Raw genomic sequence first — 17,927 nt, forward strand, 5'->3', positions numbered from 1 at the left:
TCTTTATTGAGTCTGATCCTGAAAATATTGCAACAAGCTGGTAGCAGAGGATGGTTAATTGACTCAATAAGTAATTAAAAATGTCCAAGAAAGATAGGCCCAACACCAGGGCCTACAGCAAAGAAATAGAAACTGATCAAGAGACAATCAACGAATCCACTAATGCGATTTCGAGAGAATCCGAAGAATACACCACTGAAGAAGAAGAACTGATGAGTGAAAATAACGACCAGGAAGAAATCGAGATAGAAAATAACGAACTCAGGTCAGAGATATTAAAGATACTAAAAAGCCAAAAGAATGATGAAAGCCTCATCGCGGACCTCCAGGAGATGCTGAGAAACAGCGGAGCAGCGAGAGAGAAAAACGTCATTAAAGAAAAACCCAAAGATCAAAAAACTGTGAGTGAAATGACTACTGAGAAAATAGTTGTAAAAAAGAAAAGATGTGACATCGCGCGAAATTTTGAATGGCAGCCATCTTGGTTTCAACGAACTTCAAAAGAGAGTGAAGCAGAGCCAATCAAAACGCTCAGTTCAAAATTTCTGGCGCGAAAAACGCTATCAGACGAAGAAAGTGAAAAAGAAGTCTCAAACTCTTCAGATGAACCAAAATCAGAAAGTGAAGACGATTTAACAAAGTCTCAAGTAAAGTCAGCAATGAAAACGCTTTTTGCTGCTTTTGGGCCAAGATTGAAAATTTCCAAGACATCAACAAAGAAGCAAGAAATCAAACCGACAACTCAAGACCTGCACGCTCCCATCCTGACTTCGAAAACGACGACACCCGAGCCCAGAGAGCCATGCCGATTCCGTCCTACACCGCAGACAGAATCGAGTGCCAGCGCACACAAGAGAAAGAGAAGAACCGTCGCCATCACCAAAGCCCCAAAAACCGAGCCAGAGACCGACTCATCTGAAGAGGAGCGGATCGAGAGAGCTGAAATGGAGAGAACCTTCCACAACGGCGCCAAAGAAGAAATGAGCAACGCGCATGTGCAAAACTACGTAGACGGCCCCGAAAGACTTGAACTGGCCAGAGAACCGCGCAGACTCGTTACAAGCATCCCAATGCCGTTCTGTAATTTCCTGCACTTGAGAGACCACGGACTGCCTCAGGTTGTAAGTAATGGACAAAATAATGTGGGGAATTTACCCAGTGACTTCCCAAAACTTAGAGTTGATGGCATTAATTTACAAGAGTGGTACCAACAGCTTCAGGTTATTTTTATGAAAGAAAATTTACTATTCTTTATAACTAGTCCTCCAAGAAGACCTTGGACTTTAAAAATAGATTGTTTACATCATAGAGCATTTTTCATAATAATTTCTAGCGTGTCTCCTGCAATGTATCATAGCATCAAACCAAACCTAACTGTATCAGAAATAATTCAATGCATGTTTAATCTATTTCACAGCGATAGCGTAGCCACAACCACAAGAATGTCTAAGGATTTCTTTTCTTCTAGAGTGAAACCAGGGGTTTCTATAAGTGAGCATTTGATAAATCTAAACAAAATAAGAGCTGAGCTGCAATTGAGGGGGGAAGTGATTTCAGATCAAACAATGAAAAGTGTTATTATCAATTCACTTGATCCATCATGGGATAGCTTTATGTCACACTTAGATACCATTAATTTGGGATATTTATCAATAGAAAGTCTATCTAACAAATTGATAGCAGAAGACAATTCAAGAAAAAATCGTTTCAGTAACCAAACAGAACACAAATCTTTTAGGAAAGTAGTCTTTCAAGATAAATATAATGAGGCCTTTAGATGCCACAATTGTGGATCCAGGGAACACAGTAGAAGAGATTGTCACAAAGTCCCAAGGGAGAGACATAGGCCAGAATATAGGAGCAAATACAATTACAGACAATCTTCCACAGATAGACACAAATATAGAAGTCCACCAAATTACAGAGAAAGTAGAGGGGGTAGAGAAAATTCAAAAGAGAGAAAATCTGGGTCACTAAATGGGCTAAATAAACAAGACAGCACCAGAACACAACAAGATGAGAACAATAATTGGCTTATTGATTCTGGTGCAACAAATCACACCACTAACAACAAAAGTATATTATCTTCATTTACAGAAGATAAGTTTGTGATAAAGGTAGCTAATCAAGAAAAGGTCCAAGTATTAGGCAGAGGAAATGTGACCTTGCCTGGTTTAGGGAAAATAGAGGGGGTATTATTAATCCCAGAAATACCTCACAACATACTGAGTGCTATAAAACTAAGCAGAGAATCTGACATCAATATAGTTTTCTCAAAGGGGAAAGCAACTATAGAAAAGAACAAAACAAATGTAGGCACTGTGATGATAAAAGGGGGTCTACCCTATCTGATAACCAAAGAAAGATGGTTACATAACATTGATTCAAATATGGAAGATTGTATTGAAGCAGATGATGAAAATGTCAGTAACAGTGACAATGATGAATGTAAAATAACTCATGATAACAAAAATACACACAATGAGAAGAAACCAAAAATAGGTAAACCAATTCATGATGAGTGTGCTCACATCTTACATAGGAAGTTAGGACATGCAAGCTTTCCTGTAGTACAAAAAATGACTGAACACGCAGAAGGTGTCAAAATAAAAAATTGTGAAAATTATTTGGAATGCTCAGTATGTAAATCCACCAAACTAAAAACCAGTCCCAGACCAAAAAAATCTAACAGATCAACCAACAATATTTTTGATTTGGTACATATGGACTTAGTTGGTCCATTAACTCCATCAATTACCTATAGAAAACGTTACTTCCTAACAATAGTGGATGATTACAGTCGCTATGGTTTTGTTTACACATTAAAGCACAAGGATGAAACCTTTCAGAAATTTAAGGAATTCTACAAACGCATAGAAACACAACATAATATTAGAATAAAACAAATTATGACTGATAGGGGATGTGAATTCATGTCTAAAGAATTCTCCCAATGGTTAAAGGATAGAGGGATGCTACATTTCACGTCCAATCCATTTTCTGCATTTCAAAATGGGATTGCAGAGAGAAAGAATTCCACACTACAAACCATGATTAGATGCACATTAGAGGATGCTGGTTTAGGCAAACAATTTTGGTCAGAAGCCTTACATTATTCAAATTACACTCAAAATAGGACATGGTCCAGTATTGTGAATAAGACACCATATGAGGTGATGTACAATAGAAAACCCAAATTAGCACACATGCACATATTTGGAGTTACTGCAGACGTACACATACCTAAACAATTGAGGAGAAAGGGAGAAAACGTATCCAGGAGATTAAGATTCATGGGATACGAAACTGGAACCAAAGGGTACAGATTCATTGATAATAATAACAAATTTATAGTATCCAGAACAGCTGTGTTCCATGAGCAGGCCAATTGGTCTAAATTGCACCTTAATGAAATATTTCCTAATAAAAGCAAAGATAATATATCTTGCGAGGAAGGAACAACAGAAAATCAAAGTATTAACAAAAGTAAGAACAAAACCAAAACTTGGACAAATAGTCAGCATAAAATAAAGACAGACACATTAACAAAAAAGGAAGCTAGATATTTGCATGACAACCATAGCAAACCTGAAAGAAATATTAGAAACAATAGAAACCAAATACCAAATAAATACAAAGATTACATAATGCATATGGATAGAGAACAAATAACACCTAATACATATGAGGAAGTATTGAAACTTCCCCGTGAAGAAAGAGAAAAATGGGAACTAGCTATGGAAAAAGAGATGGAAAGTTTACAAGGATTAAATGTATTCACACCTGCGATCGCACCTAAGGATAAAACAATTATAGGTACCAGGTGGATTTATAAAATTAAGAATTTAGAAGGAGGTAATACCTTATACAAGGCCAGACTAGTTGCACAAGGTTATGCACAAAAATATCCAGAAGACTATACTGACACATATTCACCAACAGTGAGAACAGAGAGTGTCAAAACAGCTCTTGTAGTAGCATCTGCACTCAATCTGGACGTGTTTCAATATGACATACAGACTGCATACTTACACGCAAAATTAGATAAGGAAATATATGTAAGAGCACCACACAGTCAATACACTAATAAGAACGAAATTTGGTTATTAAATAAGAGTCTGTACGGATTGAAGCAATCTGGCAAAAGATGGTACGATTGTTTGGTAAAAGTACTTAAAACCATGGATTTCAACGCCACCACTGCTGATAACTGTTTCTTTGTAAAAAAGAGTAATGATCATATTGAATTTGTATTAATTTATGTGGATGATATTTTATATATTGGAAAGCATAAAGAGAGCAGGGAAATCTTTGTAAATAAGTTAAACGAACACTTCTCATTGAAATCACTAGGTAGAGTGAACAAATACCTTGGTGTACAAATTAACAAAACAAAAAGGGGATTCAAACTTACTCAGAAAGATAAAATCATTGAACTCCTAAACAAATGTAACTTAAATAATGCCAAAACATGTGACACACCTATGCAAACTGATTTTCTCAGAAACATTGATGAATCTTCCCCTGAGTTTAAAGACAACACATTTTACAGATCAGTTATAGGTTCACTCCTTTATATATCTAATTGGACTAGGCCAGATATTGCATTACCTCTCAATTTATTGTCAAGATATGTTAGCAGACCAACCTTGTATCATTGGGAAGCTGTCAAAAGAATTTTAAGATATCTGAAAAGTACATTAGATTTTTGTTTAATATTGGAACCCAATAATGACAAAGAACCAAAAATTACTTGTTATGCTGATGCAGATTGGGCTGGTGATACATCATGCAGAAAGAGTACCTCTGGTTATGTTTTTCTATTGAACGATTGTCCAGTTTACTGGTATACTGGTAAACAAGAACTGGTAGCCACTTCTACCACAGAAGCGGAATATGTTTGCTTGTCTAAAGCTGCAAATAACCTTGTATGGTTCAATGATTTGATCACAGATATTTGGAAGAAACCTACTTTACCATTTATTATGCATGAAGACAATAAAGCGGCCATTGAAATATCTAGATCCGATGCAATTGGACAAAGGTCCAGGCATATTGATATAAAATTTAAGCACGTGAGACAACTATCTCAAGACGGATTCATCAAAGCAATACATTGTGATACTTCTGAACAATTAGCTGACATATTAACAAAACCCTTACCTTCTAAACAACACAAATATTTAACTTCTAAATTATATGTATTATATTGTCCTGAATCTGAATGTAACTGGTGTTGTATAACGAACCGGCATTTAGAGGGGGATTTGTCAGATGTAAATGCCTTATTCTCTAATGTGTAAATAATGTATATATGGAACATCAGGGGTTAACTTATTCTTTGGACTTTAATGTATTCATAATTTACCACTCCCATTCCTGGCTCCACCCCTTGTATATATAAGGAGCCATCCTCCCCATTTTCCTTGCTTCTATCTTGAATATTCAGCGAATATAGAATGCCTATTATGATTAAAGAGAAATATATTTAAATCTCTAACTTCTATTATCTTTATTGAGTCTGATCCTGAAAATATTGCAACAGTGCATTTAGGAAAACCGCAAGATGACATTTAGAGAAAGAGAAAGAAGAAGGGAAGGGAAGAGAAGAGAAAAAGAAAGCAGGCGTCTATGAATTTCCTGTTTGCAAATGTTTTTTCCCCTTTCCTGAGGTCAGAAAAGACGTCGGGAGGCGAACAAAAACAGGTTGTGCACCTTTTCGATTGCGGCTGTTGCTAGGTGAGGACGCACAACTCGATAGCACCGGGAAGTTACATTTGCTGTCTCGTAGCAATAAAAAGAACCTGAGCTGAGAAATAACGTACAAAATAGGATGTAAGTCTCAAATCCCTTGCAGGGTGAAAGGAGCAGAGATTCCATTCTCCTCCCTGCCCTTTTATTCATAATATTAAGATGCACTCGTAATTTTGTTCAGGTTTTTTTCTTTTGCTGAAAAGAGGGTGGGGAGAAAACACCTTAATTTTTGATTGATGAGTTTTGAGAATCGGGAAGAGTAGACTATAGAAAGGCAGCTAAGATGGAACCCGTAAGAGAGAATAAAATATAAGTGTGACGACTGTCAACAAGATTGGAAATCACTTCTCTATATCGTTTTTGTTTTTGTTTTTGTTTTTTTTTGTTCTTTTTCTTCTTGGTCTCTTTTTTTTTCTTTCCCCTGTCCTTTCTTTTCTGTCTTTTCTGTCTGATCTTTTTTATTACTCTGTTTTCAGTTTTCCTTCCATCTGGATTTTCCTTGCCTTGCAAAACACTTCTTTGGTAAAAAAAAAAATAATGAAGAGAGAGGGAGGGAGGGAGAGAGAGGGAGAGGGTGGAAGAGAGAGAGAGAGGGAAAGGGAGAGAGAGGGAGGGGGAGAGGGAGAGAGAGGGTGGAAGAGAGGGAGGGAGAGAGAGGGAAAGGAAGAGGGAGGGAGGGGGGAGGGAGGGGGAGAGAGGGTGGAAGAGAAGGGGAGGGAGATGGTGGAAGAGAGGAAGAGAGGGGAGGGGGAGACAGAGGATGAAAGGGGAGAGGGAGGGAGAAGTGGAGAGAGAGGGGGAGGAGGAGAGAGGGAGTGAGGGAGAGAGAGAGGGTGGAAGAGAGAGGGAAAGGGAGAGAGGGAAAGGGAGAGAGGGAGGGGGACAGGGAAAGAGGGTGGGAAAGGAAGAGGGGGAGAGGGAGGGAGAAGTGGAGAGGGGGAGAGAGGGAGAGAGGGTGGAAGAGAGGAGGAGAGAGGGAGAAGTGTAGAGGGGGAAAGGAGAGAGAGGGTGGAAGAGAGGGGGAGAGAGTAAGGGAGGGAGGGAGACGGGAGAGGGAGGGAGAGGGAGAGAGGGAAGGGGAGAGGGGGACAGAGGATGGAAGAGAGGGGGAGAGGGAGGGAGAAGTAGAGGGGGAGAGAGAGGGAGTGAGTTAGAGAGAGAGGGTGGAAGAGAGGGGGAGAGGGAGGGAGAGAGAGGGAGGGGAAAGGGAGGGAGAGAGAGAGACGGAGAGAGGGAAGGGGAGAGGGGGAGAGAGAGAGTGGAAGAGGGGGAGAGGGAGGGAGAAGTGGAGAGAGAAGTGGAGGGGGAGAGAGAGGGAGTGAAGGAGAGAGAGAAACTGTTTTCTGTTTGATAACAGCAAAAAGAAAGCACCAAATATTATGTTTTTCCCCCCATGCCAATGACCTTACTAACATAATTTTTTTAAAAAAAAAACAATTGAGTTTTGCTGCTGTTTGTAAATTGGATGTTTCAATAGGTCTGCAAGCTTTTGTGTAAGTCTAGCATTGCTTTCATTTCTGTATCTTTAAAACAAAAACAAAAACAAGCTAGATTGTAAGAGAGGGACTAAAGGAAAAACGGAACTAAGATTGATGGCATAATGCCATACAAGTATCTCCAAGCAGTGGAAGGTGAATGGGGGGCCTGGGGAGATAAGACCACCTAAGAAACGATCCGGGGGGGGTGGTAGAGGACAGGAAGGCCTGGAGGAACGTTGTCCATGGGGTCGCGATGGGTCGGACATGACTTTGCGACTAACAACAACAGCAACAAAGGAACGATCAAATAAAAGACTTTATAATCTGTAACTGGAGCAAGAAATGCAGAAGAGACCCTCTCTAGTTTCTTAGGAGGTAAAGGAGGGGGAGAGAATTATATAGGTAGTCCTCAACGTACGACTACAATCGAATCCAAAATTTCTGTTGTTAAGTGAGACATTGGTTCAGTGAGTTTTGCCCTGTTTTTACAACCTTTCTTGCCTACGTTTGTTTAAGGGAATCACTGCAGTTGATAAGTTAAGTAACCCGGTTGTTAAGTGAATCTTGCTTTCCCCCATTGCTGCTCAGAAGGTCGCAGAAAGAGATCCCAAGACCTTGGGACACACGGTCACCGTCGTACATCTGAGCCGGTTGCCATGCATCTGAATTTTGATCACGTCACGAAGGTGCTGCAAATGCTCGTAACGATGAAGTCCTTTTCTTTCGTTGCCGATGTAACTTTGAACCGTCACTAAATGAACTATTGTAAGAGGAGGACCACCTGTACTTGCAGATTTGCAAGATAGATGTCACCTTACAACAGGAAGACCAGGCAACAACGAGGATGGCCAGATGGGCTAATTCTACTTTATCGTAAAAGCTGTGGTGATATAATCTTGCAAATCTGAAAATACAATTCTCCCGCCGTCGCCCTTTGCAGCCTGAGCAGTTAGGGGAAGGTCCCTTTTGAGCTTTGGCGGTGGACTATGCCTTCCCTTATCTGGCTGTTTCTAGGCGTTTCTTCTCTTGACTCCGTCTCTCGAGGTCTTTCCCACATCCCTTTATATGAGAGGGCTCAAAACACCCGCCTGTATAGATCAGACTTCTTTTGAACATAGCATGTTTTCCAGTGGTGGGATTCAAATAATATAACAACCCTAATCTCTGCGCTAATGACCGGCTGGGTGGGCGTTGCCAAGGTGGGTGTGGCCATGGGGTGTGACAGGCAGCACTCGGCCTCCTGCACCCCCCCTTTGCAAGCAAAAATAGGCCACGGGGGGAAACTCTGCCAGGGGCAGAGCCAGCCAGCAATTTACCTACCGGCTCACCCAAACCAGCCCGAACTGGCTGATAATCTCCCTTCCGCTCCCAAGTTTGTCTTCTTTCTGAACTTTCTAGATCAGTGTTTCTAGACCTCAGCAACATTCGGATGTGTGGACTCCAACTCCCCAACAAAGTTGCCGAGGTTGGACCTGTGCCTTCCTGAACATCTCCCAGTTGAGTCGTCAGCTTTACTCAAATCAAGTTCCAGAGGTTTCTTTAAACGGGGCAACTTTCAAACTTTGCGGACTTCAACTCCCAGAATATTGGAATAACTAGACAAGGCTTTAAGATCCAGATCTTCCCTGTTTTCCCCAAAATAAGACATCCCCTGATAATAAGCCCAATCGGGCTTTTGAGCGCATGGCAATAAGGCCAAGCGCTTATTTCAGGCTTCAAAAAAATATAAGACAGGGTCTTATTTTCGGGGAAACATGGTATATAAGTAACATTATATCACAGGGAGTGCCCAATCATGCTGGTTGGGGAATTCTGAGAGTTGAAGTCCACAAGTCTTAAAAGTTGCCAAGTTTGGAGAGCCCTGTTCTAGAGCAAGGGAACTAGAAAAAAACGGTTCATAAATCACATGAGGTTGTGGCCGAGTGTGACGATGCTACAAGCAAACAAGGCCAAATCTGGAAGTTGTGCTTTGTAATTAAGAGCTTGCAACGTCTTTTCTTTTTTTCCCTTTCTAGTCTTACATTTTAGTAGCCTTTGGGTGAACACTGTGGCTGGTTCCGAGTGTAACTTACCTGTTTGGCATTTTTATTTTTTATTTTTTTTAACTTACAAGCAGGCAGCGTTAGAGGCAGAGGACGGGGTGCAGCAGGTAACCGAGTGCCTGGCCCGAGAGGATCCTACCTGGGGGGTTATTCTGCAGGCCGCGGCATCTATAGCAGATACCACGAAGGGAAAGGAAAACAGCAAGAAAAAGGCTACGAGATGGTCCCCAATCTGGAATTGTCGGCCGTCAATCCCGTAGCAATTAAACCTGGAACAGGTGAGTTGATAGGTAACCTTTATTGTCACTTTTTACTGTGGGATATATACCATGTTTCCCCGAAAATAAGACCTCCCCGGATAATAAGCCCTCCGGTGATGGGTTTCAAAATTTTTTATTACCGGTTCTGTGGGTGTGGCTTGGTGGGTGTGGCTTGGTGGGCATAGCAGGGAAAGATACGGTAAAATCTCCATTCCCACCCCACTCCAGGGGAAGGATACTGCAAAATCTCCATTCCCTCTCCAATCCAGGGGACGGTTCCTGCAAAATCCCCATTTCCTCCCAATCAGCTGGGACTTGGGAGGCAGAGAAGAGATGGGGGCAGGGCCAGTCAAAATGTTTACTACCGGTTCTCCGAACTACTCAGAATTGCCACTACCGGTTCTCCAGAACTGGTCAGAACCTGCTGAAACCCACCTCTGGTGTATATATATATATATCGCATACATATAAATACATATATATATGTTAACCAATGTCCATCTTGAATACATATTGGAAAGAGGAAACTTGAGTGTTCACAAGTTTGATGCTATATGCAACAAAACTGTGGCATAATTTGGATGTTCTGCTTCAGATACCACCTCCCAGAAATGAACAAGGAAAATAGGTCATGAAAGGGACGTGTAGCGTCCAAAACAACCCTACGGTCTTTGCTCAAGCATCGCTTATATGCCATGTCCTGAATAGAAGGGAGTGAACTGCCAATAATCTTTTCTGCCGTCCTCACCACTCTCTGCACCTTCCTGTCTGAAGCAGTAAGGCTTCCAATCCCGACTGTAATGCAATATAATAGGATGCTCTCTGTAGAAAGTGGTGAGGACAGGAGAAGGAACAGTGGTGGCTTGTCCCTGGTTTGGACCGGTTCGCAAGAACCGGTAGTAAAACCGGCGGGAGGCCCCACCGACCGCCCCAGATGTCATCATCAGCGATCTGCACGTGATCCCGTTGCGAACTGGTAGAAAAGGTAAGTAGAACCCATCCCTGGGAAGGAAGATGTACTTTTCTCATGCGAGGCAGAAGATGCAGGCGTTGCTGTGCCCGCTTCACCAGTGTCTCGCTGTGGAGCGACCAAGTCAACCTACTCGTTAGCGGCACACCCAGAAACTTTATGCTGCTTGATGAAGTATGAAATATGATTCTTATGGTGAGAAGAAGATGATGGGAAAGGATTTGAAGAAAGTTGGTGGTCCTTCTTCTGGTTGGAGGGGTACATGCCTGTCAAGCACGAACAACCAGACCCCACATGCACAGTTTAAGCTAAATACTTTATTATGTTCTGCCTGTAATACAGGAATCTTCCCAGTCTGACAGCTACTCATGGGAATAATTAGATAAGGCTCCAAGATCCAGTAACTATTTAATACAGGGGTGTCCAACCATGCTGGCTGGGGAAGCCTGGGAGTTGAAGTTGCTAATGTCAGCGTCTCAGCGCTGACATAGAAAAGGGAGGATGAAGCCTGAACTTTTGCCTGCTAAATCCCTTTGAAGATTCGGTCTCCTTGGAGATGAGGAGTGGGGGAACATTCCTGTGAACTGACGGGAAAAGGAATCAGGAGAGTGACTTGGAAGATAGCCAATGAGAAGCAGAGAATTGGGGATCGGAAAGGGAGGGATTGGGGGGGGCAAAGGTCAGTATTGACCGTGAAGAGCCAGGATCCGGTTGCTGTACTCGAATAAAGAGAAAATTTCCTTAAAGATTGGCGGTTTGGAAGTTCATTTATTTTGAGATAGCATCGAAGGCTGACAGCTAAGTTTGGACCTGCATAGTTTAATATTTTGAAGGTCGGTCACATCTTATTTCTGAAATCCATTTTGAGTCGTTTCAAAAATCGGACAAGTCATCATGGCTTCCTTCGACTTTCTAATTAGCTGTCTCCCCTCAAGTGCCAGATGCCTATCATATTTTCTGTGCGATGGTAAATTTTGCTGAGCTCCTTTCCTCTTTCTGGCTGGCAACCACGGAGGAGTGGAGAGATTTCCTTGTGGTTTGGACTCCCAATATTGCAGAAGTGAGGCCCTAAGGGCTGCACAATATCCTTCTATGAAAAAAAGTTTAACATGCTGTCATGCAGAGGTGAAGTCTACTTACCTTCCTTACTGGTTCGAAAGCAATTTTAGACCCTTTGCACATGCGCAAAACCAGGAAGGAACGACGTCCGGGTGGGTGGGCGGAGCTTCGTACTACCGCCGCTACCTATTCACCCGTGACATGATAGCAGTCGTCCAATATTTGAAAGGCTGCCCCAAAGAAGAGGGGGTCCACAGCACCAGAAGGCAGGACAAAAAGCAATGGATGGAAACTAAGCAAGGAGAGAAGCAACCCAGAACTAAGGAGAAATTTCCTGACAGTTGGAACAATTAACCAGTGGAACAACTTCCAAACAATGGAAGGAGTTTTGGAGGAGATTATGCTGGAAATCAGCCAAACAAAATATGCTGGAAATCAGCCAAACAATGGAAGGAGTTTTGGAGGAGATTATGCTAGAAACTAGTCAAATACAATATGCTGGAAATCAGCCAATAATGTTGGGAGATCGGGAGGAGATAATATTGGGAATAATCTCAAAAGAGTTGATAATTTGGAGAAGAATAAGCAATATGTTTTTGTGATAAAACTGTGTAATATGTGGGATATTAAATTGGAAAGTTTTAAGATATTTTGATTTGATAAAAAGGGTCAAATAATTAAGATGTTGATAAAATTGGGTTTTATAAATTTTAACAAAATGGAGTTGTATTGAAATTGAACTTGATAATTTTGGTGATAAAATTGTAAGGTATATAATTAGAATAAGAGACTAGAATATTGTTAATAACTATTTGGATATTGACGAGATATAGATACAGAGATAATGAGCTAAAATTTAATTCGAAGTTAAAACTGTATTGATATATTAGATTTGTTTAGATGAAAGTGTTAGAATTCTATGTTTAAATTTTTTTTTCTCTGTTTTAAATTTTTAAAAGATGTAATGGAAAAGTGGAACAGAGCGTGTTAAAGAATGTAAGCATGTTAACCATCTATGACCGGATTGAAACTCTGTTCTTGAAAGTTATATTTTATGTTTATGTTTGGGAAAAAATAAAAAATATTTACAAAAAAACAACAACAACAGTGGAACAACTTCCCTCCAGAAGTTGTGGGTGCTCTAACATGGAGAAGAAATTAGACAGCCATTTATCTAATGTGGTATTGGGCAGGTGTCCCCAATCCCAGGTCTGTGGACTGGCCACAGGCCACGGCGTGCCAGAAACCAGACCATGCAAACAAGGATAACCCCATCCACAGGATACAATCAGCGCACAAACTCATGCCCCCCTCCGCTCCATGGAAAAAACCTCTCTCCATGGAACCGGTCAAAAAGTTGGGGGGCTGCTGGTGTTGGGTCTCGAACAGTGCTCGAATCAAGGTCCCTTCCAACTCTGTTGTTCTCTTCTGCTCTTTTCCGAGTGCACCTAGTCAGAGGTGGCTTCGAAAATTTAAGCAACGGGTTCACTCCCCGGTTGCTGGGTGGGCGTGGCCAGGGTGGGCGTGGCCTAGTCAGCCTCCTGCACCATGTGGGGGAAGGTGTTTTCGCCTTTTCCAGACTCTGGAGGCTTTCCTCAAGCGTCTGAGGGGGGCAAAAACTGCCTCCCCTGAGCTCTGGAGGCGCTCTGGAGGCCCTCTGGAGGCTGGAAACGGGCCTGTTTTCGGACTTCTAGAATTTCAGGGAGACCCATTTTTCCCCTTCCCCGAGCCTCCGCACACGCCCTGCACTTACCTCACGTCCAAAATGGGCCACATGGAGACTCTTGGGAGGGGCGGGGTGGGGTGGGAGGGGCTAGCCAGGGTTTCTCCAAACCGGCCATAACGTTAGCTACGGGTTGTCCCGAACCCGGGCGAACCCGTAGCAGCCCCCCTCTGCACCTAGTAGATTATTTCTTACTTTCACCAAAGAGAGGACCCAGAATGATTGTCGCATTGCATCGACTGCAAAAGGACCTTGATTTGGTCGCTAAAGCTTGATTACAATGCATTGTGAGATGCCCTGAGTCTTCAGAGAGGGGCGGCATACAAATTGAATAAATAAATAAATAAATAAATAAATAAATAAATAAATAAATAAATAAATAAACCTTCCAAGCTATCGATTAAAAGCTGAAATGTTAACGCCAGGCCTAACTTGGCTTCTTCGATCTGTTGCAGTGGCAATTCCAACGCTTGGAACCCAATATTCCATGTTCCAAGCCACACCGGCCACCAAGGTGATTGACGATGGGAAGATCCATGCAATGGAACATATCATCAGTCCTATCAGCGTCCAGCAGGACCCAGCAAGCGCGGCGGCGGCCGCCGCAGTGGCAGCAGGCGCTGTCCTACCTGCAGTTTCCACCCCGCCTCCTTTCCAGGTATGATTTTTTTTCCCAAGACTTTCAAGCAGGTGTAGAAACATCAACCTTTTCTATTCCTGCGAGTAAGATAACACCGGCTCGTATTAAGAGAAGAGCACCTCTTGGCTTGCAAGTACAGGTAGTCCTCGACTTACAACCGCCGTGGAGCCCAACCTTTATGTCGCTAAGTGAGAAATGTGTGAGTTTTGCCTCATTTTGCGACTTTTCCTGCCACCTTTGTGAAGTGAATCGCTGCCGTTATTAAATTAGTCACACGGTGGTGAAGGGAATCTGGCTTCCCCGTTGATTTTGCTGGTCAGAAGGTCGGTAAAAAGGGGATCACGCGACCCGGGGACACTACGACTGTCGTAAGTACAAGCCCGTTTGCCAAACGGCCGAATTTTGATCACGTGACCATGCGGATGCTGCAACGGTGTTCAAGTGTGAAAACCGGCCACGAGTCACTTTTTTCAGTACCGTTGTAACTTCGGATGGTCACTAAATGAATCATTGTAAGACCAGGTCTACCGGTAGTAGGCAGATATTTGAATCTAGAAACTACCATTGGCGCCTTCACCGTTTTGTTATGGCGGCCATCTTGGTTTTCTGACATCATTTTCTTTTAACAACACCATAATCCCTTGCGGGGTGGAGTCTGGGCAACTGAATGGAGCTGAGTGTTTACTGGCCAGATGCCCTTCCTGTCACCGATGCGGAGTTTTGTTCAGCAGATATATTCTCATTGTCCCCAGAGAGAGAAATATCTGCTTCTACCTAGGATCGAACTTTGGTTTTCTGACAGGGGAAATCTAGTTCCTTTACAGATGGTGACAGGATTAACTCTTGAACGCTCTCTCCGGCAGGGCCGTCCGATAACTCCGGTGTACGCCATGGCGCCTAGTATGCAGAGAATTCCAGCCGCGGGAATCTACGGCGCGAGCTACGTTCCATTCGCGGCTCCTGCGACTGCCACCACAATTGCCACACTACAGAAGAACGCCGCCGCCGCCGCAGCCGCCGCAGCTTATGGGGGATACGCGGGGTACATCCCCCAAGCATTTCCAGCTGCCGCTTTTCAAATCCCCATCCATGATGTCTATCAAACCTACTGAGACTTGCTGGCTGGGAGGGTGGGGTGGGCACAGCAGGTGGAAGGAGCTGAAGGAACATTTTACTATTTATGAAGAAAACCTGAAACCTACTGTAGAATTCTATGCTTGGATGTCAGTAAACTGAGGATAAAAACCTGGAAGTGAAGTTGTTCACCGACACAGCATCATGCTTGAAATCTTTTTATACGGATGAAGTTTTTACTAACTTTGTAGGCCTTTTGTGCTTTGTTTTGTTTTTAAGAAAGGAAGAGAAAAAAAAACCCGTAATGCTGTGCTTCCCTACAGGTTTATATTCCGTTGTAGATTTTTTTTTTCTTTCTTTCTTTCTTTCTTTCCTTCTTCTTTTTTTTTTTTAAGCCGTTTTATTTTCGCTGCGTTTGTGTTATGAAGGTTATTTTTTAGTTAAGTCTTGCACTCCAGAATGGCCTATTTTGTAAGGCCTTGAATAATATATCAAGTAAATATTAAAAAAACAAACAAAAAAAAACAGGTAGGGGGAAAATTTTTAAAACAATATATTTTGAAGACTATATTCGATATTTAAACCGTAATGCAAAAGATTTTTTTTAAAAGAGATATATAGGTAGATAGATAGATAGATAGATATACTTACAAATGTGTGTTTTATTTAAGAAGTGAAACTGGAAAGTGCAATTTGAAAATGATTGAGACCTCTGCATTATCAGATTTCTGTGTAATCTAGAACCACAAGTGTCCTTGTAGAGACCTCGCATTAAATACCAGATCCTGCTAAAACGATACTTAACGTTAAGGATAATTTTTATTTTGCATTCTCTAGAGAGTCATGTTCATTTTTTATTTTATTTTATTTTTTTCATTTTCACCCTCAGTGCATAAATCATTGGTGTCTTAGGAAAAAAATATATCATTTTTCCTTCATTTATTTCAAAGGTCGAAAAAAAAAAACCCACAATATGTGAACTTCGATCGTTGCAATCAAAGCAAACTAGCTGTAGGTTTCATTTTTGTTTTTCAACATGGTTACTTAACAATGGAAATAATAGACATTTGGTCCTGTCCTATCCTGAAGCTCAGGGATTATTCAAGCCTAGAATCATGGCTTATTTAGCCATTCCCTTTCGTGAGGATCTTGGTTGAATTAAAAAACAAAAAAAGTCCTGGAACTTTTCATCCATGTGAAAACAGCAATCGTTTTATCCAGCTTCTGTAGCTTAGTGAAACTTGGCAATTTTAAGATAAGTGGACTTCAACTCCCAGAATGCCCCGGCCAGCATTCTCTAGCTCTTCTGACTCTTCATTTCCTTCCTAGCTTAAAAACCGATGTACGAATGAAAGGGCTCGCCGAAAAAAATAGAATAGAACCGTCAGTTCCTAAATGTGTATTTAAGTCCGCATTTCCAGGTCAAATAGGCCTTAAAGGAGACGCATCAACAGTAGCTTCTATTGGCCATCCCAAAGGTGCTTTTTCAAAAGGCAACTGGACTTTTCTTCGTTTTCCTTGAAGACATTTTGCTTCTCATCCAAGAAGCTTCTTCCGTTCAGAATGGAAGAAGCTTCTTGGATGAGGAGCCAACATCTTCATGAAAACAAAAAAAAAACAACCATCTTTGACCTGGATGACTGAGAATCCCCACAGACATTCTAAACTATAGTTTTGAGCAAGCTAGGGTCAGCCTTAATAAAGTAATGGTAGTTTGTTTAACTCGGCTTTGATTGATTCTGCTTCCACCATTTTCCAAATATCCTGAAGCTGCAGAGGCCATTTTTCCATAGGTATTTTGGAGCGTCTCTGTATGCTTTTCAGGGACATTCGGGGTTAGGTTAAAAAAAAAAAATCTAGATCAGGATAAACAAAGCCATTGGTGAGATTCAGCCGGTTCGGGCAAATTCAGACTGAAATTGCTGGTTGACTCCACCCTGCCCGGCTCCTTCCAGGAATCCCCACGTGCCCCATTTTGGCTCCCAGGTAAGTGCAGTGAGGCCTCCTAGGCCCAAAATGGGGCACACGGGGAGGGCAGCACCCCCCTCCCCGTGGCCCATTTTTGCTCCCGGGGGTGTGCAGGAGGCCGAGTGCTGCCTGTCACACCCCCTGTCCACACCCACCATGGCCGCACCCACCATGGCCACGCCCACCCAGCTGCTCATTACGGCAGAGAACCGGCTGTTAAATTGTTTGAATCCCACCACTGAAAGCTCTCATTTTTACACTACCTTGTAATGTGGTTTAATCCCCTTCGTGTTCCCTAAAGCCGTGATGGCGAACCTATGGCACGCGTGCCACAGGTGGCACATGGACCCATATCGGTGGGCACGTGAGCTCAGCTCTGACGCACATGTGCGGGCTGGGCAGCTGATTTTCGGGCCTTGTGGACCCACCAGAAGTAGGGAAACGGGCCATTTCCAGCCTCTGAAGGCCTCCGGGAGGATGGGAAAGGCTGTTTTTGCCCTCCCCAGGCTCCTAGGGAGGCTCTGGAGCCTGGGGAGAGCAAAAAACGGGCCTAACAGGCACACCGTGCCATCGCATGCCCAAAACAGGGGGAGCACCGAGCGGGTACATATAATTATGGGTGTGGGCACACACACGTGACCCCCCCCATACTCCCCCTGCTTTTGGCACGCGATGGCAAAAAAGTTAGCCATCACTGCCCTAAAGCCTTTTCTTTGTAATGGGTGTATGTGTGTACACAATCGTGTCCCAATGGTTGGGGAATTTAAAAGGGCCGTGGGAGGAGATTCCACTGGACTTTAAGCAGAAGGCGCTTCCCAAGAAGTGTGCCCCCCACCCCCCAAAACCTTGTTGCACCCGGGAGGGCTTGGGTTGAAAGCCGAGTATGTAAATGCCATTCATTGTGTGACCGGCTGTTTTTAAGTGGAACCTTCTAGAATCCCAACTCAGGCGTGTGGACT

At 42.7% G+C, this 17,927-nt stretch overlaps 1 protein-coding gene across 4 annotated transcripts in view; it reads left to right on the forward strand.

Moving 5' to 3' along the window:
* The window catches only part of RBM47 (RNA binding motif protein 47), a 58,372-nt gene extending 42,946 nt beyond the window's left edge, over window positions 1-15,426 (forward strand). For 3 of the 4 annotated variants that reach the window (XM_070948644.1, XM_070948648.1, XM_070948645.1), the window contains exons 3-5: window positions 9,346-9,552; window positions 13,742-13,944; window positions 14,790-15,426. In XM_070948644.1, coding sequence (XP_070804745.1) covers window positions 9,346-9,552; window positions 13,742-13,944; window positions 14,790-15,038 — 659 coding nt within the window. In that variant the 3' untranslated portion in view covers window positions 15,039-15,426. The remainder of the gene's footprint in view (window positions 1-9,345; window positions 9,553-13,741; window positions 13,945-14,789) is intronic. The other variant, XM_070948649.1, reaches the window with a different exon arrangement.
* The last annotated feature ends 2,501 nt before the right edge of the window (window positions 15,427-17,927 follow it).

The sequence above is a fragment of the Pituophis catenifer genome, unplaced genomic scaffold (assembly GCF_029215685.1).
Source record: "Pituophis catenifer annectens isolate HBS135680 unplaced genomic scaffold, rPitCat1.0.hap2 SCAF_8, whole genome shotgun sequence".
Classification (NCBI taxonomy): Eukaryota; Metazoa; Chordata; class Lepidosauria; order Squamata; family Colubridae; genus Pituophis; species Pituophis catenifer.